The sequence below is a fragment of the Peromyscus californicus genome, unplaced genomic scaffold (assembly GCF_007827085.1).
Source record: "Peromyscus californicus insignis strain IS unplaced genomic scaffold, ASM782708v3 Scaffold_9__1_contigs__length_137607984, whole genome shotgun sequence".
Classification (NCBI taxonomy): Eukaryota; Metazoa; Chordata; class Mammalia; order Rodentia; family Cricetidae; genus Peromyscus; species Peromyscus californicus.
In genome coordinates, this window is record NW_026294617.1 from 70836741 (window position 1) to 70863670 (window position 26930).

The window sequence follows — 26930 nt, forward strand, 5'->3', positions numbered from 1 at the left end:
CAAATCCAATCTGTTAGTCTGTTTCTCCTTACTAGGGAATTGAAACCAAGTGATGCTGATAGAAATCAATGAACGAAGATGGTTGACTCCTTTTATCTTGTTGTTATGGTATGAGTTTGTTCGTCTCTTTGGATTTGCTGGCCTGGGATTATTTATTCCTTGTGTTTCCTTGGGTGTGGTTAACCTCTCTAGGTTGAAGTTTTTCTTTTAGTACCTTCTGTAGAGCTGGATTTGTGGTTAGATACTGCTTAAATTTGGTTGCATCATGGTATGTTTTTCTTTCTCCACCTATTGTGGTTGAAAGTTTTTCTGGTTTAGTAGTCTGGGCTGGCAACTGTCTTCTCTTAGATTTGTAGAACATCTATTCAGACTCTTCTGGCTTTTAGACTCTCCATTGAGAATGCAGGTGTTATTTTAATGGGTTTGTCTTTACATGTTACTTGGTCTTTTCCCTCGCAGCTTTTACTATTATTTCATTTAGTGCTTTATTACATGTTGTGGGGAATTTCTTTCCTATTATAGTTTATTTGGTGTTTTGTATGGTTCTCAAACACTGGTAGGCACCTCCTTATTTGGATTAGTAAAATTTTCTTCTATGGCTTTGTGGAAAATTATTTTTGTACCTTGGAGCTGGGCTTCTTCTCCTTCCTCTATTACTATTATTTGTAGATTTTCTTTTTTCATAGTGTCCCAATTTTCCTGGATCTTTTGTACCTGGATATTTTCTAAATTTGATACTTTTCTGAGTGAGATATCCATTTCTTCTATTGTGTCTTCAGTGCTTGAGATTCTCTTTTCTTCTCTTGTCCTCTGTTGGTGAAGCGTAGAGCTGAGGTTTTTGTTTGACTTCCTAAATTCTACATTTCCTGTTTTACCTCAGTTTGGGTTTCTTTTAGTGATTCTGTTTCTACTTTCATGATCTTGAACTGTTTGCATCTATTAATTCCACTGCTTGTGTTTTCACAGACACCACTGACAGATTTAGTCACATAGTCTCTGAGGTCCTTCAGCATGCTCACACCTATTTTGAAGTCCTTGTCTTGTACTCCCGTTCCTTTTCATTTCTCAGGGCCTACTGTTGTCAGGTTGCTGGGTTCTGGTGCAGATATATTGTCCTGGGTGTTAATGATGATGTTTTTTGTGCTTGTCCCTAGGCATCTGGCATTGGGATGATTGTGATTGCAGGTGTTGGTATCTGGCTGTGTTTTTGTTGGGTGGGTATTGCATTCTTTGGTTTCTGTTGTCCTTTCTTGATCTTCGGAACATGTGGTGGCTGTGGGTTGCCCGTTAGGGAGTGTTTCTGAACCCCTGCTAGGTGTGGCCATGGGGTGTTCCATGTAGAGTGTATTTCTTAGGTATTAGCAGCCTACATGAAAGAATAGTGAATAGCTCAAAGTGGGGTGGGGGGCTGAAAGGGTCTGCAGGCTTTGGGAAAGCTGCTGTTATGGGGTCCCCTAGGTAGTGGAGTCAGAGAGAAGAAACAGGCCCCTGCAAGTGGTCTGCTACAGGGCTGGGGATGAGAATGGGGAATTTGCAGTGCAAGGAGTGTGAAGATTACCCTCCTGACTCCCAGGCCAGAGAAACACAGTGTTCCCAGGTGGAGAGTGCCTCTGGGTATTGACAGTTGACACACAGTGTTGGGGTGAGGGAGGAAGGCTGGGTCCACCACAGCTTCTCTCTGTTACTTTTTTTTATCTTTTGGAAAGCCACACTATTTCCTTTGGGGCAAATATTTTGTTATACATTTTACCTAATTTTAAATATGACTATGATTTATGATGTTCATATTATGTTCATAGATAAAATGTCTTCTGGTATGTGCTATAAATTTTTGTTCTGCTAGTTTTCAGTTAGATAGAGCATGTTAATTTCCATACAAACACATTTAAATGTATAGCTTTTAATTTTTGTTTCATAATCATAAAATAGATCCCTATTTTAAAACTAGAAAATTATTCTAAGAATTTCTTAAGGAATAATATTTTTAATATTTTAACCTTGTACAAACTTACCTTAGTTCAGGAGGGTTCTCTCTGTCTCTTTTTAGCAGGATGTTTCTAAACTCACTATTGTTACCTACTGTGACAACATTACTCATGGAATAACAGAGCTTTTCTTCACAAATTTGAGGGTGTGTGTGTGTGTGTGTGTGTGTGTGTGTGTGTGTGTGTGTGTGTGTTGTACTGACCTGTCTGTTATGTTCATGGTACAGTATCCCATTGTTTAACTATAATAACTTTATAATATATTGACATGTCTGACAGTGCTAACTCCTACCCCATAGTGTTTATATTTAAGAATTTTCCTCAACATTTTAAAAGTTCAGTTATGTGTTTATTGTGGTTTTATTGAACACTAATAACTGAACATTGAGAATACCGCTCAGTGAACTAAACATATCTGCGTGGCTGCCATCCCAGCTGAGATAGAATATTATGCCTGATGGCTTCTGAGGAACCAAGGATAAATCCTCAAGAGTGGACTGTCTACCGTGGCTGAAAGTGCAAGGCCTTCTTAGGGAATGTCTGTAAAGAAGGAATCTGACTCCTTGTCAGACCCAGAGGCTCTTTCCAATCATTCAATCTGGCTTTCCTTGTCCAGACAGATAATTTTATCCATCTGGGAAGTCCAGAAGCATTGTTGGCCTTATGTCTCTCATGGACCCATAGGCCTTTAATTTGGGGGATGTATGGTTTCCTGGGGAAGACACTTCAGGTGAGGATTTAAATTCAGAGATCGTATCTCTGCTGAGGTACCTGGATATTCTACATGTTGCTGCTTTATAAATATTATACAAAGATTGGCTTGGGTAGGCAACTGTGTTTTTATATAGCTTTCATTTAATAATCAAAGGAAAGACAAATGCACTTACTATGCAGAATACCTTTTTAGCAAGTGTCCTGATCGTTCTTCCTTTCTTCCTGGGTGCAGATATGAGTTTATTCTGGACCAGTCAAGTCCTTACTTCTTGGTTAAGATATCAAAAGCATCAGAACAAGTTTAAGGCTGTGTCTAGTTCTCCATGCTGTGCACAGTCTGTGTACACTGTGTGAATTTGCATCAGCCCATGCTCTGTGAGAGGCCTGGTGCAGCGTTGCAGATTTCCTGCATCTATCCAGGGCAAGTAGAACCAAAGCCAGAGCTTCAGGCCTTGACTCAAATCCTCCATGCCCTCTGCTGGTGTTAGGAGGTATCCTCTCCATCCTAATGTCATCCCTCATAGGCATTTCCCAATTCAACACTGACTAACACTCTGAAGGATCTAAGCTATGGAAACATTGATTCTCAAGGGTAACCATAACTGTTCTGTTTTTCCCTGGGTCCAGCGAACCTCTTCCATTTCAGGAAGTCAGGAACCCCTTCAGGGTAATGATACCAAGAAAGAATTTTCGAGTGATTATTGACTAGTCACTGATGTTGCAGTTTAATGCTTAGCTGTGCTGCCTCCTGGTGGAAAATGTGATTCTTGTGAGTCCTGAAGGGTAAGCAACAGTCCACCTTTAATAGATGTATCTGACAAATGGATTTCAAAAAGTCTCTGTGGCATTGTGTGCATAAGTATATATGATAGTGTGTTGTGAATGAATGTTATCTCAGTGTCAATAGTGTGTTGTGAATGAATGTTAAAATCTCGGTGTTGAATGCATTTGTACATATATACTCTATGATAAATAGCAGAATTCTGATAAACATTTCTTCCTTAAATAAGAGTGATGTTAAGCATTCTGGATAGAGGGTTCTGGAAGAACATTGTACAAAAAGAGATTGGAAGCAGGCAGCATCTGATGGCCGATCTCCAAGACACAGAGTCAATATGAGATTGGTCTGTTTCCTTTCATCCCCCAAGTGAGGATGACCTTTACACAGTCCTCCTACCTGCACCAGCCCTGAATGTAGCCTGCTGGCCACTTCTATGGAAGAAGTATCTATCTGACTATGGGAGCTCTCTGAGCTCTTTGCTCTGAAGGCCTTGTGTCTCCACTGTTACCTGGAATTTACACCCAAATATTACTGATGCAGTGTCTTCTCCCTGCCCTGATCTTGGGAAGCTTACTTACTGTTTGCCTAGAACTCTAGACCTGCCTGGGACCTTGCTAAACCAGAGAGTGTTTCTGCTTGGTGCTGGCTGAGACACATCTTCCAATGGTGTATGAATCCTTCCATGTCTGTCTTCTGGCTGTTCGCTCTCAGCCTTTCTCTCGTGTCTTACAGTTATCCTTGTTTTCCCTATTGTTAGCAATTCATACATTAAAATTCCTGTTTAACTGCATCTATGAGTCTATATTTCGATGGAACCCACTACACAGACAGCTTAGACCCATGCCTCTGAAGACTCCAGTGGGTCCTCAATGTAAATTTAAATTACCTCATTAGCTTACAACTTTTAGTAAAAATTAAATTTACTTAAAGTATTTTAAATCATGCAACATTTTACAATTTAGAAACAATTTTCTGTTGCATTATCTCATTTAATCTTGAAGCTAAACCGATTTAGTTTGCATATTCATTGTGGGTGTTGTTTTTAGTCTTAAAAGTCAAAGTGAGATGCTGGATGCCACCCTGCTTACCTTGGAAGTGGGAGAGCTTCATCCACCTGCCGATCACGTAATCTCACTACTGCCCTCTTGTGGTCTGGTGCCTATCAGAACTCTACTTCATATTTCCTAAACAACATTTTTGGCCTCTAGGGTTTAGCTCATTACGGCAACTTTCATCCTTAAAGACATTCTATATAATACTGAACATTGACCAAAATGACCCAAAATATTTTTAGTTTTCCCATTTTTCAATTTTTTTATTTTCTATTATACTGTACTTAAAATTATTAGAATAAAACCTGTGTAGAATTAATTAAGAACTAAAAGTACACATCCTTTCTTCCTAAGAGAAGTTTGATTTTATTTTTCTGGAAAAAATGGTTTCTAAAGTCATTTATGCATCATATTTTAAGTTTTGACTTTTAATAGAATACTTTTGTTTTTAAAAGAAATATAAACAACATATTTTAATGTTAAAGTTGGTAAAGAAGAATTTTTCTCTGACACGCCAGAGGTGAATAAATTTGTTTAAGAACAATGGAATATTTAAAAATATTGAATATCTCAAGCTTATGGTAATATTAAAAATAAGAGAAATAACATTAATGAAGTTTTCTTATCCATTAGATAATATACATCAAACTGACTATGATCTAGAAAATTTGCCTGTTAATTAGTGCCCAAGTTGAAGGTCATGTGCTCTGGGCTCAGACAATCTGTTGGTGACTTTCTAGTTTCCTCAGATTAGGTATCTTATCTTCTTAACTGTGTGTTATATGTTAATGAAAAATTGACATGTATAATTTGCTGGTCACATGACACTTACATTCTCTACGTTTGTGCATTTGTGATTAAAATTATCACTTAACTTTATATGGATAATTGATATATATAGGATCTCTCATATACATATATATCCCTCTCACCAACCTTATGAACACCAGCCTGTCTCAATGTTAAGGCTCAGAAACAGTCCCAGAGGGTGGGTGGAGCACCACTGTTGCCTTTGGACCACTGTTGAGCTGGAAAGGACAGTTCTTTGAGAACATTTTCCTAAACCCACAACATCTATCCCCTCGAATATAAAAGGAAAAGAGACTACAATGTGTGGGCAGCCACGCCAAGGCCTCACAGGTGTCTTAACTGGGCTCTGTACAGATCCTCACTGATCCTGGTTCCTGTGTGGAGGATCTTGCCATGGGACTCAGTGACATGGTTACACTCAGAATTTTCATTTTTAATTTTTAACTGCGCCACCTCCTTCCTGGGCACCACACTCTCCCACTGAGAGTCTGAGCAGCATGTGCAGGAGGACTGCTCAGTGATGCTGTGAACTGCCCCTGCAGCATCATACGCATTAGGAACACTGGGCCGTTTGTGCTCTGAAAACATCCTCCCCCATCTTCTCTCAAGACCTTCCCTGCGCAGAGCCTTCCTGACAGCTCAGACTCTGGGTCTATCTGGAAGGAAATTTCCTGCTTGGCTAGTTCACTGGGGAGTCTGGTTAAGGAATCAATGGAGACCAGTGCAGGCTCCACCAGGAAAATCAATAAACACCAAGAAGCTAAAGGAACCATAAGAGATCAGCTTTATTTCTGCATGCTGACAAAACGTTGGAAAACAGTTTTCTTTCATCTTCAGTTCTTCTTGGCCTAGTATCCAGAGCCAACGCCGGGAGGCCTAAAGGATCCCATGCATCTTGCTCGGGAGGGGAGGGAGGAAGACTGAGTGAGGAAGAGCATCAGTCAGCTGCAGTTTCCAGAGCTATGACCACAGCTGGAACATCCCGAGGACTCATTCTCAGGGCAGTCAGAACGCTGAGGCTGGCGAAGGTAGAATCGAGGAAACCGGTGAGATACTAGGGAGCACCTGCCTCCGAAGCCGGAAATACAGCAGGTGGAAACACAGCAGGCGGGGGCTGGAGGGGCACTGGGAGGGAGGCATGGAGCAGGAGCCTGGGGACCTTGAAGGGGACACTTGGGTGGACACTTAGCAGAGAACTGGCACTTCTGCTTTTTTTGCTGGGAGGACATCTTGGACAAACTTCAGTTATCCTGAAGAGAGAAAAATAATGCAGACATTTTGATAAACCAATGAATGCAAACTGTTTTGCATTCATGTTTCTGCACAGCCTGAAACTCTGCAACTGAACCTGTGAGTCCATGGGCTGCGGTGTCATGACAGCAGAGAAGCCCTGGTTTCCCAGTATGGAAGAAGCCCAGCAGTGGGTAAGCCAGAGTTAGGTAAGCCTTCTTCTCACTGCTCTGCTTCTCCTAAGACTCTCACTTCAAAGACTTCACCAGCACCTGCTGGTCTTCCAAATCTTAAGTTAGTTTTTCTCATATGATCTACGTTATGCGTTTACCGTACTTTCCACCCAAGTGCATCGTTACATCGCCTTGCTCTACAATCTCCCTTTGCTTTGCTTTCCTGTGTCACGGGTTCTGGCTAAGTTCTCTTCTGTCCTGTGTGGCCCTCTCGTCCTACAATAGCCTCTTCTCCTCCATGCCTTCCCATCACTCTAATCTCCAGCTAACATTTGACCTTCCTGGAATGAATGGCAGTTTTAAATCGTCTCCAGGATTTCATGTCCCTGAAATGACCCATTAGCTCTTGCTCATTCTCCGTCCTGGACCAGATTGTCCCATTCAGCTTGGCCATAGCCAAGCCAGCCATCCCTCTAACAGCCGTTAGATCAGTAAGACGACTCACCTTGTTCTCTTAATGTCAGGCAGGCAATGGAACTGAGGAGACCCTGTGAGTAGAAGTCTTTTATACATCTACTGCTCCAAAGTCAGAATGAGCCATGGATGATGTGAAAGCTGTTTCCTGCTCAGGTGGCTGTGATGACAACAAACCCACATGCTAGTGGCTGTCATTTTGTCACTGTGTCACGCTGGGTCACTCTCAGCTCCTCATGAGTATCTTCCCAGGGCATCTCTTCTCTCCATACGCCTTGGTAATATTTCCATAAAAGCAAGATCATAGTTTACAAGGATGTGTAGGAGAATGAAGCGTGGGAACTAGGCTGAAGTTGTACTTTCTGGAAGAATGCAGAGCAAATGGGGCAGCACATCTAAAGTCACAGAGGCCCGGCCAGCTCAGGGAGCTAAGAGAGAATTTTGAAGGTTTTGCCAAGTTTGGAAGCTATAATAAAAGCACTGCTGACCACTAGTGAGGATTCAGTGGATTTGATTCAGATAGCAAAAGCACCTGGAACACTGAGCAGTAGTGTCAGACCCTCCTGGAAAGGGCTTGAGTTACTGCTTCCACTTCGCACAGGCCACAACACTGACAGCCAGACTGAATGAAGGAGAAGCTCAAAGTTTGTGCCTCCCAAATCCCGACCACAGACTGGGGCATCTTTTCTGCATTCATAGCCCCTCTTTCCATTTGCTTGTTTGCATCCACTGTGTTTGATCTCCTCCTCCTCTCCATATGCCATCCCCAGCCCTGGTTGCTTTTCTTAGCCCACTCTTTCAAACCTCCCCTTATCTTTGTTACTTCTCCAGCTTGTCAGTCAGTACACAGTTGACAGCCCTGCAACCTTCAGCGAATTCACCCTACTATGCTTAATCGCTGTCAAAATAAAAACGAAAATGTAAAAGGCATTTTGTCAGGTCGACATGATCATGAAATTGGCTGATCTAAAATACTATGCCCCTTTCACCCCCGAGATGGACAAGGCTGCCTCTTCTGTGCAGTGTTGCTATGAGATGTAAAGGACTCCAGCCTCCAACTCCGTCTCCAAGCTCACTTAAACCTATCTATCACCTTCCTCGATAACTTCCTGTGCCACACAGGAGAAACAGCCCCTGTCTTTTGTGATGCCTGTCCCTAATCTTGTTTTTGTATTTTGAGCTTGCATTGTCTATTTCTCTGGTATGATACCCCTATAGCATACTCAGAGTTCTGTATCCCCATGCTTATGTTTATTTTTCATCATTTGTCATGCTGCCTAGAATGAAATCTCAGCATTGACTTTATCCCTAGTGCTCAGACAATGCCTGATGTTCAATGAACTGATGAGTATTTTGTGGCTCAGGCCAAGGATTTCCCTTCTTTCACTCTTTCTAAGAGAGAGTGTCTTAGAGGCCAGATCAGCAGCAAGCATTTGGGGCAGGTGTGGGAAGCTGCTCCCAGGGTGAAGTCACTGACATTGGTCAGTAGCAAGAGCACTGAAGGATTTTGGTTCCTATTATGTTGCTTCCCCTGGGATTCAGAGATGACTGGACCAATGTTCTTGTCTGTGTTTTCGTTTATGAGTATCAGATTTCCAGAGAACTAACACTGTGGCCTCATATAATTATTTTTTTCTGATTTGATTTTCTTTCCGAACATTTATCTGAAAGAGGAATGGTTATGCATTTGTTGTTAGGGGAGAGACAATGGCTGGTGTGTAAGCATGTGCGGGTATAGAATATCTGAAGGGCAGTCACCATGTGAGGGAGGAACCTCATATTGGTATTCAGTTCCTCTCATTTATTAGAGAAGATTATTAGCACCTTGCTTTGTGGTATCAAAGAACAGTATTGTGTATCTATAAGATTCCTGATGGAATGTAAGTTTTCCAGTTAGGAGAGTAGTGAGTTACTGTAACCCATATTTCTAGATATAGACAAATTGTGCTCCTTCTCTGTAATGACCCCGCTAAAATATTGCAAGTTATTTTAAACAATTGGAAAACAATGTTCTAATACACTGATCCAAGCTATCATTGAATTTACTGATTCAACAATAAAAAAGCTAACAAAATTTTTTTCCTTTACATTTATTTATTTAGTGTGTGTGCCCAGCAAAAATGTTTTATAACAGCTTTTCAAGTATCACTTTGAACATAGTGATTTGTTTATCAAGGCCCGATATGGCCAGTGTTTTGTAAACACAAAGATTAAGATTTTCCTCAACAGAGGTACAAATGAGATGATGTGAGGGAAGTAAAGAAAAATGAAGCTTATTCTCAATCTCCCATCCATCATGCATCCTCACTCAGTAATTCATAATTAATATGAGTTTCTTATTGCCAATCACATTATACAGATGAACATATCTGAATTTTAAGAGTATCATCTAACACACTTATGATTCAAATCCTGGTGCTCTGATTCCAAGAGCGGTGTTCCTCTAGCTTCTATGCTGTGTGAAGTCTTGCAGCTGATGCAGTACAGACATAGACTTGCAGCGTTGGGAGGGCTGGGTGTGCCCAAAGACAGAAACTCCTACCCATGGTACCTCCACAAGAAATGATCTCTAAACATGGCTTGGGATTCATCATGGGGTGACTGAGAACTTGCTATTCTGGATTGAGATGAGAAGAACCCAGGCGTAGCACAGAGATGGGAATGAGCTTGGTCTGTTCTGGAAACAGAGTGATCATAATAATACTAGGAGCAAGAGGAGAAAACATGAGACTGTGGCTGTGCAGACAGGATGAAGTGCCTCATGTGCTGTGCTTTGTGATTTTACCCTGTAGATGCCTGGCTCCCACCTTGTATTCCTTGGAAGTCTGTCCTCAAAGTTGTCTCACCACCGTCTCTTCTGGCAGCCAGTCCTTCAGACTCCCGCCACACCCCTGCATTGCCTGTTTTGTCAGCTTCACAGTTTTATATGGAAGAGAAGCTGGAAAAACACGCACCTTGGAATCAGAACACTGGTATCCAAGCCCTTGACATGTCATTTCACATGCTTTGAACCTTTTTACAAAAGCCAATCTGTAAAATGAGCTTAAAAATAGAAAACGTAAAAGCTATCGTACTGTGGCCATATGAATAAATTTGCTGAGGGAAGGTCTCAGAAATATGAGTTCTTTTCTAAAATGTCATTAATTCTTAATCTGTAAGTATTTGGGTTGTCTGGCAGGAAGAGTCATAGAAGATAATAATCTGGGCCTTGTACCCACCCTCTGCTCTATTCAGAGCAATTATTATACCTTCATCTGATTTACACCTATGATTTAATAGGATCATGACGCTTAGAAATGAGACCAGAGATAACTGACCATCTCTCACTATCCAAGCAAGAGGGTGGGGGGAGGGGTATTGCCAGATTTACATTTTAGAATGATTACCAGGGTCTCCATTTGGATGCTTAAAGCTGGGGTATGTAGTAAACAGGCAGTCTGCAGGTTTGATGTGAGACAGAGTTAGGCTTGGGAAGAGCTCTTTACTAATGAGCTTGTGGGGAAAGGGATTAGTTGTAGGATGAATGGAGAGTCTCTGCTTGTTCAAGGCCTGCCTGGCCACAGCCGGTCCATTCCCCAGCTCTACTCTTATCTGCCTATGCACTTCCTCACCACCTTGCCTGCCTAAGGATTCAGGAATGTTATGGATTCCTATCTGCCTTGGGTGTTCACTCTAATGGAAGGGTGAGGTACCAGCCAGGCCAGCATCTGCGTGCATGAGATTCTTATCAACCTAATCCCTAAATGATGAAAGAGCAGAAACCAAGAATCATCCTTTAGCCTGAGTGGTTGGGTCAGCCTTTGAAATTTCTAGCCTCCTACAGGCTAGAAGAACAGGAATCACATGTGGGGGTTCACTGTGCTTCCCTTTGGCACAATAGTAATAAACTATATTCAAAGTCCAGGGCCCATGGGTCTCATCGTAAGTAGAAGAAGGGACAAAATTTATTCAGCATAATTAATTATCATTGCTTTTATGAAGTGGCCTTAAAATCCAGTCACATTACTCTACCCTTATTACTTGGGTTAAAGACGTAGGTCCATATATTTATAATGTGTGTGTATATAATGGTAGCTATGTATAATTATATATAATGGTAGTTAAAAAATTAGTGTGAGACAGCCAAACACTAGGTGGAGCCAGGGAAACCCCACGGAAGAGAAGGAGGAGGGATTATAGGAGTCAGAGGGGTCAAGGACACCATGAGAACAATCTGGGCCTTGTACCCACCCTCTGCTCTATTCAGAGCAATTAATTGTACTATTTGAGTTAATTATAATTATAATTAATCAATTAATTATACTATTGAATCAACTAAACAGGGCTCATAGGGGCTGATAGAGACTGAAGTGACAATCATGGGCCCTGTATGGGTCTGAGCTAGGTCCTCTGAATATACATTATGGTTGTGTATTTTGTTGATCTTGTGAGACTCCTAACAGTGGAAATGGGGGCTGTCTCTGACTCTTTTGCCTATTCTTGGGGCCCTTTTCTTCCTAGTGGGCAGCCTCATTTGGCCTTGATATGAGGGTATGTGCCTTGTCTTATTGTAACTTGTTAAGCCATATTCCATTGATATCCCAGGGAGGCCTGATTTTTTTTTTAAGGGAAATGGAGGAGGAGTGAATTTTGGGGATAAGGGAGGTGGGGAGGTGAGAGAAGTGGAGGGAGGGGGGAAAGTGCAATTGGGATGTCATTTATGAGAGAAGAATTAAAAAAAGTGTGAGAAAAACACAACACAGTACAATGAAACAAAACACCCACAACTATACAGTGTACAACATTCTGCGGGTGATCTGAAAGGCATACTTAGTTATAGAATTTGTGTTTACTATAGGCTTAAATTATCTCTAGCTGCTGCGTTCTACAGGATTTGGGGTTCCACACCAGTGTCATATCAGACCCCCCCCCCCAACTCCCACTAGGACAGAGTAGTAGGCCGTCTCTGGAACTCAAGCCTTGTCCAGACACTGACCGTCTAAAAGCAAACATGAGCCTAGACTGGAGACTGGATGCCACTTGCCTCCTTGGGTCCTCAGTGCCAAATGAGTGTTGCTGTTTGTCTCTTGATCGCTGAAATAATTATGAGAGTTCTGTGCTGCCCTAGGTCGAAAAGGATCTATGTGGCTTCTGGTCTGTCTTCTCCGTGGGAACAGCTGTGCTGTCCCTTCTTTGTGACAAATGTGATGATCCACTCTCTAGACCCCGACTTCTACACTGACCTAGAGTCGACCTTAGTGAGGAGGCAATAGCTAAAATGTACTATTAGAAAAATGTGTTCATAGATGTCACCACCAAATGGTGCTTGTTAGTCCTAAGACAGGAAGGGTTGAGGAGACTTCATTCTGCTTATGTTTTTCTTCCAGGCAAAGGTCCCAAGAAACATTTCTACATTTTTCAAGAAAGGACACTCCACAGTCTAGGACATAAGGGCATTCTTTTTTTTTTTTTTTTTTTTTTTTTTCGAGACAGGGTTTCTCTGTGTAGCTTTGCGCCTTTCCTGGAACTCACTTGGTAGCCCAGGCTGGCCTCGAACTCACAGCGATCCGCCTGGCTCTGCCTCCCGAGTGCTGGGATTAAAGGCGTGCGCCACCACCGCCCGGCCCATAAGGGCATTCTTATTCCCATGCAACTTAATCCTTCTGCTGGAATAAAAAGGTGCGTCTCTCCCACTCAGGTGAGCAGATCACTGCCTCCATCCCTCTCTTTATTGAAGATTCCCATACTGATAAAGTCCCTGGCTCATTATAACCCTTCAGTCATGACCTCAACATTGTTATCTTATGTACTGGACCAAAAGACCCAGTCTCACGAAAGATATCCTACAGTGAGCAGGTCTTAAGAGGAAGATAAGGGAGACAGTTCATTTGCTCATTTCCCCCTCCTCAACATTTATTTCCAGTTAGAAAAGCGATGTTACCTTGAACTAGCAGAGCCAGACTCTACACTCTAAAGAGAGCAAGGAAGGTATTACAAAGCCACAGGCATGTTCCTTGGGTCTTGAGAGGACCATTTCCCTCCCTGTGGTATTAGTAGTCTCTGTCCTGTCATTCCAAACTTGTATTTATATTCTAGGACATGGTGGTTCAAGTAAGGAGAGCCTCCCACATCCTCACCTATTTATACATGCATCTGTATTCAACGTTTTTTATTTTCCTCTCCTAACACTGCTGAGTGGGGTTTGTTGCTTATGGAAAAACAGAATGTTGCAAAGTTTAAAACTGAATATGTATCAGCTTCTAGGATCCAGGGCAGTAGGGCCAAGCCAGCAAGGAACAGCACGGAGTAGGGAAGCTGTGCTTTCAGAATCCATTCTGATTCAGGAACAGATCAGGAATTCCACATCTAATTGCTCATGAGCCACAGGAGGAAGTCATTTCAAAATGGAGATCCCTCATCCCCAACTAAGACCTACTAGATTATAGCCTCCATGGAGTCAGACTTAAGTATATGCATTCTTAAAATACTTTCTGGGTAATTTTGCCAGATTTGAAAAGTCTCAGAGTGTTCCCTTGAACAGGGATGTAGCCAGCCCTTAGAACATTCTGATGACATTTCTGCTGCCACCTATTACCTTCCTCTGAGCTCCTTCAGAAAATTTCGTGGGTAGCTGAACTATGTACAAAGTTCAGGCCTCTTCCAAAAACTACTCACCCCTGGAGAGGCTTTAGCCAACATTAAGTGTGACTGTCTGATCAAGTTCTTATGCCTAGCAATGAGCTTTGCTACCTTAATGGAAATGCTCTCACTTAGAGAACTCATTATGCCATTAAGGAAGCCCATTTCTTTTAAGGTTTTCTTCATTTGGGATTTTTTCCCTAGTAAATGTCTATGATCAGATACTAAAGAATTTTAACAATGTCTTTAAAATGCAGTTTTTAATATAGTTCATTCTTACCAAGATTTATTAACTGAGCTATTCATAAATAAAATATCTTACTTGGTTTGGTTATGTGTTTCTATGTTAACAAATGAGAGCTGAAGTCATCCATCCAAGGAGGTAATATTAATGCAAAAAGTTCAAATATAAGCAGAATCAGTACTAAACCCAAGATAAACTGATTATCAACCCAGCATTCATGCTTGAGACTGGATAAAGAAGCGGAGCAAGCACAGAGTTGAGTTCCTGCTCACAACAGACCAGCTGTCTAATGTCTGCAATCAGATCATTTTGCCTCAAATCCCAGCTCCATCTCCTGTTAACTGTGGAACATAAGATTTCACATGACCTCTTTGCTTTGGTTACCGATTCACAAAGCAATGACGACAATTATTTCTGTTCTATAGAGCTGCTGTGAGAACTGTCAGCAGCATGTGTACAGTGCTTGGAAATGTTCTTGATATATTGCTGTTCTTGCTATCATCATCATCATCATGATCATGACCAACTGGCTTTGAACTTGTAATCCTCTTGCCTCAAACCTCTGAGTACTGGGATTATAGATACACACCACCACACTTAGCTTATTTATTACTACCATCATCTGGCTAGTTTAAGGACCTATCTTTTTTAATTTCTCCAAAGATTTACAAGTACCCAATGTATTTTTTCAATTAAAAACAAATCCAGGGATCTCTAAAGAAACGACTGAATCAAAATCTAAGGCAGAGTCAGAAAGTTGGGTTATGCTCAGAAATGAATTAATGGTGTTATATGAAAAGAGCAGGAAAAGAGCAAGTAAAGAGATTTCCATGCTAGAACAATATGTTGTTCTTATGAACTGTTAAAATTTTGTATATGGGGCCTTTGAGCATTCATTTATTCTAATCAGCAAATACCCATTATATGTCTTTATTATTTAATACCTGCTTTAAAACATCTATACAATTGTATGGCTAAGTCAAGCTAACTAACATGCATTGCCTCACATAGTTAACATTGTGTTATGGTGTGAGCACTTCAAGTCAACTGTCTGTCTGTCTTCTATCAATCTGTCTGTCTGCCTGTCCATCTGTCCATCTATCCGTCTCTACGCCTATCACGAGACAGGATTTCTCTGTGTAATAGTTCTGGCTGTCCTGAAACTCACTCTGTAGACCTGGCTGGCCTTGCGCTCATAGAATCCACCTGCCTCTGCCTCCATGGAATTAAAGGCATTTGCCACCACTGCCCAGTGGCAGGTACCCTGTACTTTCAACATTAAAATGAAGCCATACTATGGCCACATTGAAAAGACACTCATAATTTAGGCATTTCTTATGAATGCACACATTTAAAAAAAAACTATGAAGCTGGCATAAATCTTTATGAGGAAAAATGATCATCCAGTCACTGGCTCGCTTCCATGTCAGTGTTTTGAAATGAATTTAATGTAGTCAAAACAGTGTGTGTATGATGGTGTGTAAACAATGTGACCAGAGCAAGAAATCTTAGGATTGTTTAGGAAACATGAATAGGCTGAACTCTTAGGAACCATTTTTGCTAAAATTAGCTTCTGCCACACTTGTTCCATTGTTATTTGGTAAATGTCTGTCTTCAATGAGGATCAGAAATAAATTCTAGGAAAATAAATTTTCATACATGTGATAAACACAATCAACACAGTTATAGATACATACCACCACACTTAGCTTATTTATTGCTACAATCAACCAAGCATTGATACGTTTCATATGGGGGATTCTTTCCAGAACCATTTACAAATGTGTTGACTATTTAAAATCAATGTTTAGAAATCTACTGACTAAGACATTTGGACACCAACACATCATCACTCATAGGAAACTACTGTTCACAGATGAAAGTTATTTTTCTTCAGTCAAAATGAGAAAGTATCTAGCTTTTTAAAAAAAAGTTTTATGACAATCCAATTATTTAGATACTTGTCAAGTCTTCCAGGAATTGCTCCTTTTTATGACTTTTTCCTGTCATGTGGCTACAGCAGTCCTTTAACAAAAGACCTGGTCTTGCTATTGAACAGAAGAAATCCCTCTTCCTAAAATATGATTTTCCTAAAAGTCTCTCAAAAATCAGTCAGAAATTTCTAAAATTCTACAATTTCAACTCTAAACATGTATTCTAATAAAACCGAATAATCACCAATGAGAATGTTCATTATACTTTGTCTCGACATCAAAATTGTGGAAACAGTGTAAATGTCCAACATTAGGAAAGTAGTTATGGTGTGTTAGTGCCATGTGCCACCTGCTGGCCAGTACTTGTCCCTATGGAGGGCACTGACAATTACTCTTTTACTATTGATTTTTAATTAGTTTTGTTTATTGATTTATTTTAAAAAGTTGTTTTATGTATGTGGGTACTTAGTGTAACTAAATATATACTACATGCATACCTGATTCTGGCATACATTGAAAGAGGGGGTCAGATTCACTGGAACTCCAGTTCCAATTGATTGTGAGTCACCCTGTGTATGCCCAGAATCAAATCTGATTCTCTACCAGAGCAGCCAGTGCTCTGAATCACTGAACCATTTCTCCAGCCCATATTTACTTATTTTTAAAATTTTATTTTTTATTTTTATGTATGTGTAGACATGTGTGTTGTGTGTGTTTGCCATGCATGTGCAGATGCTGGAGGAACCTGAACAAAGTGTCACATCTCCGGGGCTGGAGTTACTGATGTGGGTGCCAGGAACAGAACTTAGTCCTTTGAAAGAGAGGCATGAGCTCCTGGCTACTCAGTTTGACAATGTACACTTTAGAATATTATAAAATGATCCCACTGTGTTATTTTTATATATAGATAAGAAGTTACTAGTCATGATTGTTTTGAGAATGATTCTAAGTTTGTCTTAATCATCTTCTTTATGCTTATCAGCGTTAGAAATTCTTCTTTCTTTCTTCTTACTCTTTTTTTTTTCAGTATTATGGGTTTAGCACAGCTCTTCACCCATGCCTGTCTAATGCTTTACCAATTCTCCTATTCTCCCACATTAACAAATCTTTTTTTAGAAAAGATTTGCATTGTCTCCTATTATGTATGTAGTAACAATTACACATACATAATTACGTGTAATTATGACACATATGTACATTTGGGTATAGGTCACAACAAAGGTAAAATCCGGTCCCAGCGTCATGGGGATGACTGTAGAACATCCTATAGATTGGAAATGATGTGCTAATTTTTTTAAAATAGTCAGTAAAATATATTGGGCTAGATACTCAAGAAAAGCACATCTATGAAAACTCTTCACGTGGAGTTTATACTGAAATGAGACATGGCTGAAGCTGAGGCTGCCTCCAGACCTCATCATGGATATCAGGCTTCCCTAAAACCCAGGCTAGTAGGTCCTAGGCTTGGGCCCAGACTTTCTCCAGAAGAACAACACTTTAATAGTTGGAATTTTATTCCTTAAATTCACTAAACTCAGCTGGTGGGTTTGACATAGTCTGTCATTTTTTTTTTTTTTTTTTTTTTTTTTTTTTGGTTTTTCGAGACAGGGTTTCTCTGTGTAGCTTTGCGCCTTTCCTGGGACTCACTTGGTAGCCCAGGCTGGCCTCGAACTCACAGAGATCCGCCTGGCTCTGCCTCCCGAGTGCTGGGATTAAAGGCGTGCGCCACCACCGCCCGGCTTAGTCTGTCATTTTTACTGGAGCTCCAGCTACATTGAAGCTCACACTGTTGACAAGGGTTCCCTTTGCCTTATGATGGCTTCTGCTGGATCCTTCCTGTGGAAGGTGCTTCCATCCACACCCCAGGACCAAAGTCAGCCTACTTTTAAAGGATGTTTGAAAACTTCCTAACCCAGGAAGCCTGTTCTCCTCAAGCCCCAAAAGACTCTTCCCTTTTCTTGTCTTTCACTCTAAGACCTACAAACAACAGTTAATTTACACCATCAGAATTTTAGAACATGGCGCTCACTGGCACTCACTGCTGCCCTTGATGTTTTCTACATTTTCTTTCTTTAAATTCAATTCTGTTGTTATTTATTTATTTTTATTTTTGAGATCACAATTTAATTACAGTGTTTCTCCCTTCCCTTTCCTCCCTCTAAAGTATAAAATCTAAACTCTTTCATAGACCCCTCCCTTCCACACTCTCCTTCAAATTCATGGCCTCACTTTTCATTGTGTGTGTGTGTGTGTGTGTGTATGTGTGTGTGTGTGTATGTGTGTGTGTGTGTTTCTAAATATAACCTGTTGTTTTTACATTCTTTTGAACACATCTGAGACATAGAAATGAGTAATTCAATAAGCATTAATTTTGTTAGTTCACGTAATTTAATCTGTAATATACCTACTTCTTCTACTGGATCATAACATTTCCTAGCAGAAGGTAAAATCTCCCACTTCCATCTTTATACACGGAGGCCAGCACTCAATGTTCAGCATGGATGTATTGTTATGAAGCTACAGAGAGCTGAAACACAGATTCCCAGAAACCTGTCCCTGAGAGAAGAACCCACTTAAGGGGCCTCTGTGCCTCTGATGAGGGTCTCAAGGACACACAGAAGTCACAACCATGTACCATGAGCAATTTTATTATTGTTGAACTGAAAGGGTGGGCAGGAGAAGTAGGAAGAGATGGGGAAGTAGGGGAAGGCCTGGACTTCCTGGTGGAATTCATAGTTTGGGTGGGGAGAAGGTTATTATCTGTACCCAGTCACTTAGCACTCTTCCTCTTTGCAGTGATAGGTGGTACCACCTCTGAGGCAGCGGGGCCGTACGAGGTGAGTCCTCCTGCGTCCAGCAGTGTTCTGAAGCTCTGGCCTTTGGGAGTGGGAAGAACAGCTTCTTGCTGAACAAGAAATCCCACAAGAAGTTGAGCAGGTAGTCAGACAGGGGTCTGGGCATTGGGCAGGTGAACATTTGGGAGCATTTGGGAGCTCCTGAGGCTGTTGCTTCTGCTGTGACATTGCTCAGCTAATGCTTCAAATCTGTAAGAAAGAGAACATACTGTTATATCAGAGACTAGGAAGCACAGGCCAGTTTTCTCAGGTGCTGAGACTACCATCATTGGAGCCAGCATTAACAGCTCAGAGAAGCCTATCCCAAGAGGAAGAACAGTGGATTCTAAAGGGTTGGACTCATCGGGCGTAAATTCTGATGAGAATTTCTAAGAATTTGTCAATAATCAAGTTAATAACTCATGCCCCTCCTATAAAAGGAAAGTAAAATTTAACTTGTTGAACTAGCAGGACAACAAGGCTGATGTCTGCCATCGTCAAGGGTAAAGAACAACCACATGTCGGTCCTTTCGTTACTTGGCTCCTGACCTCAGTTTTCTAAGCCTACATGGTGTCTCTACTGTTTTTCTGCTCTCTGGCCTCCATTGGTTTGTCCCATATTAGATCATTTCAGAGTTCTTGGCATGGATTTCCAGCTTTTCCCTTTTCCCTGCTACAGATCTTTCCTACTTGGTTTATTAATTTGCTGGGGGAGACACTAGGGGATGCCAAGACTTCCTTAGCAAAGTGTGAGTGAGTGACACCCAATTGTCTGTTCACCCAAAAGCAGCCTTACCTTCAAGGAAGATGAGTAGACAAGCCACCCCAGGAGGAGCCTGAGGTTTTGTGGGACCAGGACCGAAGGTGCTTCTTTATACATCCTCCAGCTGAAGCCTCCAGGCTACTTGTTATTGGAGGGCAGTCATGGAGTGGATGATCTAGCCAGGTGTTTCATAATTCCCAGGGCAGGATTTCTCATCTGTCTACACCTGGGATGAATTTCAAAAGGAATTCCGTGTAAGCAAATGATGAAAAAGCTGAGGGCTTAGGCTGGCTTGTAGAGAAGTGAGTACACCACACAAATCCTATGAGATGAGACAGGATGGGAGACTAGAAAAGGACTTCTTCTGCATTTAGTTTAGGATGGAAGAGGGAAGATCGCCTTCAATCTGTGACCAGAGTCTGAGGAAGACCCTGCTTGTATCCTGGTACCTATGACTGAACATCCAGCTCAGCACCATGCTCTCCATGGGACTTACCTAGTTTTATAGTCATATCAGAGTCCCAGGTCCTCTGAACTCAGATTTACAGCTATCCCAGGTCATAGTGACCTAGATACATATCTTATCTCCTCCAGTAAACTGAATGACAGAGCCTTGTCATTATCACTTCTGCATTCCTAGAGCCTGATACTATTTCCAACATATGCCAAAAATGCTCATTAATGTTTGATGAAGAGCTTAATCTACTCTATTTTAGAGCAAAGCTTGTATCCCAAGGGAACAAAAGCAGGGAAATAAGACCCAGCTCATTTCTCTTTGTAGTTAGATTTTTATTTTTATTTTTATTCCCTTTTTGTGAACACCCTTTCCAAATCTGTGGGTGGACTTTGCCTGGCACAACAGACTGAGAGTAGGGAGGAGAGAAAACATTCATAAATGCCCATCTTTAAATACAATTGAGGATCTGTGTGTTGATCAAGACACTCCATGGAAAAGCCTTTTACAAAGCAAAAGTTTTTCTTCATCTTTTGTGAAAATTGATATTATCCCATATTTTCCTTGTTAGGGTGAAAAATCTTCTCATCTAAATATTGTTTCTCACTTCCAGGTGTTTCCATCTGGGAATCACTGTTGATGTGCACATTTCATTAAAAAGTGATGATGATCTTGGCAGTATGGGCCAGGCCTTGCTGCCTCTAACCATCCCTAAAAACATACTATAATGTAGAAACAGCTGACTAAGTGAGAAAAGATGAAATTTGATTGTAGGAGAAGTTCTCAAAGACCCCAAATCAGACTGGGGACAAAGGTGGACATGATTGGGATATGGAATAAGGAATAAGGGTCCTAACCAGGGTAGAAAACAGAACAAAATAGAAAGAATTGCTTATGGAGGGCTAAACCCAGGGATACACTCACCTTTTACCTCTGAGAAGGTTTGGGGATGTAGAATGGATGAAGGGAATTTAAAATACTTGTGAAAACACAGCAGGTAGGAGAATGGTCTGATCTACGTCATCCCATAAAGAGAGGGCCCTAGAAAGAGTGCATCTAGTTGACATGATCTCAGTGATTAAACAACATCTTCCTTCACTTGTGTGCCTTTCTTCCCTCTCACCCTCTTAGGCACCAGACAAGCCTCTGGCTGCTCCTTGGCATGCTTCCTGTGCACTGAACCATAGTGGGAAGGCAGCATGAGTCTGATCCCACTGTATTGCTTTTCCTTTTCCCCAACCCAGACCTGTAGCATGTAATTTCCCACTATGGAGACCTCACATGCCACAAAAGCATTTATTTGAACTTAACCAATAATTCATTTTTTATGGTCCTTATATAAGGACTATGAGTTTTTTTCCTGGGGTTTCTGCCAAGAGTATTCTGCCCAGGATGAATTAAGTATACCTGCCTACTTCGTGTATTTTCCATCCTGTGCGTTATAGTAGAAACCACCCATAGGAATCTCTAAGTGCAGTCAGTTTTTATCACAGGGAGTCTTATCAACATGTAGGGTACCGTGGGGATTGATTCTAGAAGGGTTTGCACTTGCAGTAGAGGATGTTGATCTAGGTTTTCCTAGTCGCTAGGGAGCCTCCTCAAGTTGTTCTCTCCTCAAATGAACTTACACATCTAGCCACTTGTACATCAGGACCCCAGAAATTTATTGTTCTTAAATTTCAGCTCCTCCTCTCATTCTGGTTCAGGTGTTTAAGAGTAGAATTTTATATTTTGATCGTAATAAAATACCTACTATGAACATGATGCAAGAAAGCACAGACCCTCCTACCTCATGCTTTAATGAGTTCTCCAAGAAAGAGAAGTGTAGCTAGAGTTTTTCAGTCCTGCCCTGGCCCACGGTCAGGACAAATCTCTCTCACCTGCCAGTCCCACAGCTGCTCAGACCCAACTGAGTAAACACACAGAGACTTACATTGCTTACAAACTGTATGGCCGCAGCAGGCTTCTTGTTATCTAATTCTTATATCTTAAATTAACCCATTTCTATTAATCTATAAGTTGCCACATGGCTTACTGGTATCTTTTACATGTTGCTTGTCATGGCAGCAGCTGGCAGTGTCTCTCCACCTCAGCCTTCCTGTTCCCAGAATTCTCTTCTCCGCTTGTCCCGCCTATACTTCCTGCCTGGCTACTGGCCAATCAGTGTTTTATTTATACAGAGCAAGATCCACAGCAGAGAAGGGATGTATTAGGAAGTGATACCAGATGGTACTGAAAGGGGAGAGGGGAAGCAAAGCGGCAGGCAAGTGCTGCTTAGATTTGAGAGTGTGATTACTTATCACAAGTGTACCTAGTTAGGAAGGTGGTGTCTGGAGAGGTGGCTCTCATCACAGAGCCTAGTCTAGAGACAGGATCCCACCCCAAGAAGTGTCTCTTCTCATTCCTACCCATTCCTTGAGACCATCAAATTTTCCTGAGCAATAAACACCCACAGATTCTGAGTCTCAAATGAAGTTTCTCTGAATCTTACTGCTGTATTTTTCTCTTTTATTTTCTTCTTTTTTTCTGGTTCCCTGAATCTTTTACATATTCATGAAGTAACATCCCAGGTATATTTTAAATGTCTTTTTTATTTTGCCTTATTTTTCCATCCATTGTGATCCCCATACTGTAGCTTCAAACCCTGTCCCTGGTGCTTTATTTCATTATATCTCATATGCTGAGTAAGTGGATTTAAGTAAGTCCACACAGTGAGCCATTTATTTCAGAATAAATCCTGCTCATGTTTTCTTAGGAAGAAGGGCCAAGTGATTTTCCGGACCTGTATTTTCCCTCCAGGTGGTATTGTGTTCAAGCCACCAATGATTGTGTTTTCCCTTTTTGTGGGGAAAAGCAAGTTTTTAATAATCCTATAACATCATGAAGATTGTTTTTAATATAATGTTTTTATTGATTCTTGAGAATTTCATACATTCATACAGTGATAATATTTACTCCCCATCCCTTCTTCTAAATCCTCCTAGATCCATCCTCAACACTCACCTTCCCTACCCTCCCAAATTCATGATCTCTCTCTCTCTCTCTCTCTCTCTCTCTCTCTCTCTCTCTCTCATAACCTACCAAGTTAAAAAAAAAGTGATGGGTGTTGGTGTCGCACTCCTTTAATCCCAGCACTCAGGAGGCAGAGACAAGCAGCAGATCTCTGTGACTTTGAGGCCAGCCTGGTCTACAGAATGAGTTCCAGGACAGGCTCCAAAGTTACACAGAGAAACCCTGTCTCAAAACAACAACGACAACAACTCCCCCCCCCCCCCGAAAAGCAATCAACAAAGTCTGAGGGACCAAAAGAACCAGTATATACAGAGACTATAATATAATATAATATAAAATGGTCATTTTTATGTTTTCTGACTTTAATTTTAATTTTAAAATTTATATTTGTTTTATGTGTATGGGTGCTTTGCTTGCATGTCTGTCTGTACAGTACTTGCATGCCTGGTTCTTGCAGAAACCAGAAGTAGTCCTTGGAAAGCCCTGGAACTAGAGTTATAAATACATGTGAGAATCAGACCCAGTCCCTTCAGAGGAACAGCCAGTGCTCTCAACCACTGAGCCACCTCTCTAGTACCTACTTTTCATTATTAATTAACATGAAAAAATACTATTTCAATATGCCATTTTCAAGAAAAATTTTGTTTAGTTGATTCTCCTCCAGTCTCATCTCTTCTACCCTCCCTTCCTACCTGGTATAACTTCAGAGTCTCCCTTTCACTTTCATATCACATGCGCCCTTTAGCTCCTTCTACCAAGCACCTTTTTTTTTTCACTCTCGTTTTGTCTACCAGTGTTTTAATGCTTCAGGTACATTTATACCCATTTATAGTCATACATTTATACATTACAGACATAGGAGAAGACAACATGCAGTTTTTACCTTTCATTGTTTGGGTTACCTTGTTTAATATAATACTTTCTGGATTCATCTATGTGCCTACAATTTTCATGATTTCATTTCTTACACTGAGTAGAATTTCACTGCATGTATATACTGGATTTCTATTTTCTATTCATCTGTTGATGGGCATCTAAGCTGGTTCCAGCTCCTTGGTATTATGGATATAGCAGAAACAAACAGATGCAGAAACATCTCTGTGACAGCATATGGAGCCTTTGGAGTAGGTGTCCAGGAATGGTATAGATGGATGATATAGTAGTTCTACTTTTAATTTTTTGAGAAACATTCATACTAGTTTCCATAGTAGTTGCATTGATTTACTGTACCACCACTAATGAATACAGATTCCTCTTTCTCTGAATTCTTGCTAACATTTGTTATCTGTTTTCTTGATGATAGCTATTCTTACTGGAATGAGATGAAATTTCAAAGTAATTTTAATTTGCATTCCCCTGATGACTAGTGTGGTAGTTTGAATGAAAATGGCCCCATAGGCTCATATATTTCAATGCTTGGTCCCCAGTGACTGGAACAGTTTGGAAAGGATTAGGAGGTGTGGCCTTTTTAGAGTGGGTATGGTCTTGTAAGGGAAGGAGTGTTACTTGGAGTGGACTTTGAGCTTTCCAAAGCCCATGTTAGCCAAGTTTCTCTCTCTCTCTCTCTCTCTCTCTCTCTCTCTCTCTCTCTCTCTCTCTCTCTCTCTCTCCCAGCTGCCTAGAATCAGGATGTAAAGATCTCAACTATTGTTTCAACTCCCATGTGTATCTGTTTTCTGTGATGATGTAAAACTATAAGCAAGCTCCCAATTAGATGTTTTCTTTTATAAAAGTTTCCTTGGTCATGGTGGCTTTTCACAGCAATAGAATAATAATTAAGAAAAAATTAGTATCATGAGTGGGGTTTTACTGTGTCAGACCTGATTATGCTGCTTTTTGGAGGCACATGGAAGATTTGGGGATTTAGAATAGAATATCATTTGAATTCTTTAAGTAGTGCTTAATGGGCCATAGTAGTAGGAACATGGAAGAAAGTAATGCTGAGGGCAATTTGGACTACAGAAGCCTGGCTCAAGAGGTTTCAGAGGGAAAGAATATTAGGAAGTAGCCTAGAGAACATCTTATGATACTTTGGCAAAGAATGTGGCTGCTTTTTACACTTGTCCTAAGCATCTACCTAAGACTAAATTAAAGACAGCCTAGTAGTGACTGTGTCATGTGGTACTTAGTGATCATCCTTATGCAGATCTACAATGAAAAGGAGCAATCAGGTGAAGAGAAATATAAAATCTACAGTTTGAGAAGAAAATGGGCACCAGGGAACATAAGGTTGGATCCAAGTCCTGTGTTCCAGGAGATAAAAAGTTTAAAGAAAGACCTGATTCAAAATGGAATAAAGGGAGTGGTGCTGCTCTCAAGGTAAGATCTCACCCAACTAAGCTCCCAACTTGTAAAAAGGAATTAAAGGAAATTTCAAGCAGCAAAGGAAACCAACAAAACCAGAAAGCTTATTCAGATGTAACTTAAGGAAGGAACCAGGTTCCAGCCCCAGAAAGCAGCAGAATTTGGGCAGCTTTGACCATGTGGTCCAGGATTTAAGGATACTAGCGTGAAGAGTTGTGAAATTGTCCTCCATGGTTGAGGAAAATCATCAAGGCAAGGCATGTGGTAGGGGAGTCCCTTCATAGAGGCTCAGAGAAGCCATTTTTTTTCAAGCTGTAAATAAAAGTGAATCCTGGCTTGCATTGCAGACTCCAAGATGTTGGAGATGCCAGAATCATGAGATATCTGCCAAGGACAGCTGCAAACAGGGTGTGGAGCCAGAACAAGAGAGAGAAGTGTGTTGTGGTCAACACAGCTGGAAGGAGTGGGAGACCTGAAGAATGCTCTGACATCAGACTTGAAGATGCAGCATTTGGAGTTTTCCCTGCTAGATTTCATTCCTGCCTTAGTCCAGTATTTCCTCACTATACTCCCTTTTCTCTCTTTTGGAATGGTAATGTATATTCTGTGCCTTTTGCTTTTGCTTTTACAGGGGTTACAGTTAAGAGACTGGCTTGAATCTCAGAAAAATCTTTGGACTTTGAAACAGTTTTAAGACTCAAAGACTATGGGGAGTTTTAAAAGCATTTTGCTTTATCATATGAATGCAAGCCTATGGGACCAGCAAGTGGAATGTGGTGGTTTAAATGAGAATGCTCACATAGGCTTGTATATTTGAATTTCTAGTTCCCATTTGGTGGGACTGTTTGACAAGCGTTAGGAGATGTGTCCTTGTTGGAGTAAGTGTGTCCTTGTAGGAGAAGGTATGTCACCAGGGGTGGGCTTTTAGATTTCAAAAGCCCATGCCAGGCCCAGACTCTCAGTCTCTGCCCAATGCCTCTGAATCAGGTTGTAAAGTTCTCAGCTACTGCTCCAGCATCCATACTTGTATACTTCCTACCATGATGACCATGGAGTAACCTCTAAAACTGTAAGCAAGTCCTCAATTTCTTCTGTGAAAGTTGCCTTGCACAGGAGACTACTTCCTGAATATGACACCAGTAGCACAGACACTAAAATCACCTATTAATAAATGGGACCTCCTGAAAAATGAAAAGCTTCTATAAGGCAAAGGACATGATCAATAAGACAAAACAGCAGCCTACAGAATGAGAAAAGATCTTCACCAACCCCACATCTGACAGAGGGCTGATCTCTAAAATATATAAAGAACTCAAGAAACTAGACACCAAAATACCAAATAATCCAATCAAAAACTGGAGTACAGATCTGAACAGAGAATTCTCAACAGAAGAATCTCAAATGGTCAAAAGACATCTAAGGAATTGCTCAACATTCTTAGCCATCAGGGAAATGCAAATCATAATGACTCTGAGATACCATCTTACACCTGTCAGAATGGCTAAGATCAAAAACACTGATGACAGCTTACTTTGAAAAGGATGTGGA

At 41.0% G+C, this 26930-nt stretch overlaps 2 protein-coding genes across 2 annotated transcripts; both read right to left on the reverse strand.

Annotated features, from left to right (window-relative positions):
* Window positions 1-6067: 6067 nt before the first annotated feature.
* On the reverse strand, window positions 6068-6571 carry Lce7a (late cornified envelope 7A). The gene has a single exon (XM_052731433.1). It carries the CDS (start codon window positions 6569-6571, stop codon window positions 6284-6286), a length of 288 nt encoding a protein of 95 aa, XP_052587393.1. The 3' UTR covers window positions 6068-6283.
* A 12218-nt stretch (window positions 6572-18789) lies between these two features.
* On the reverse strand, window positions 18790-19038 carry Lce6a (late cornified envelope 6A). The gene has a single exon (XM_052731439.1). The coding sequence runs from the start codon at window positions 19036-19038 to the stop codon at window positions 18790-18792; it is 249 nt and encodes an 82-aa protein (XP_052587399.1).
* Window positions 19039-26930: the final 7892 nt, after the last annotated feature.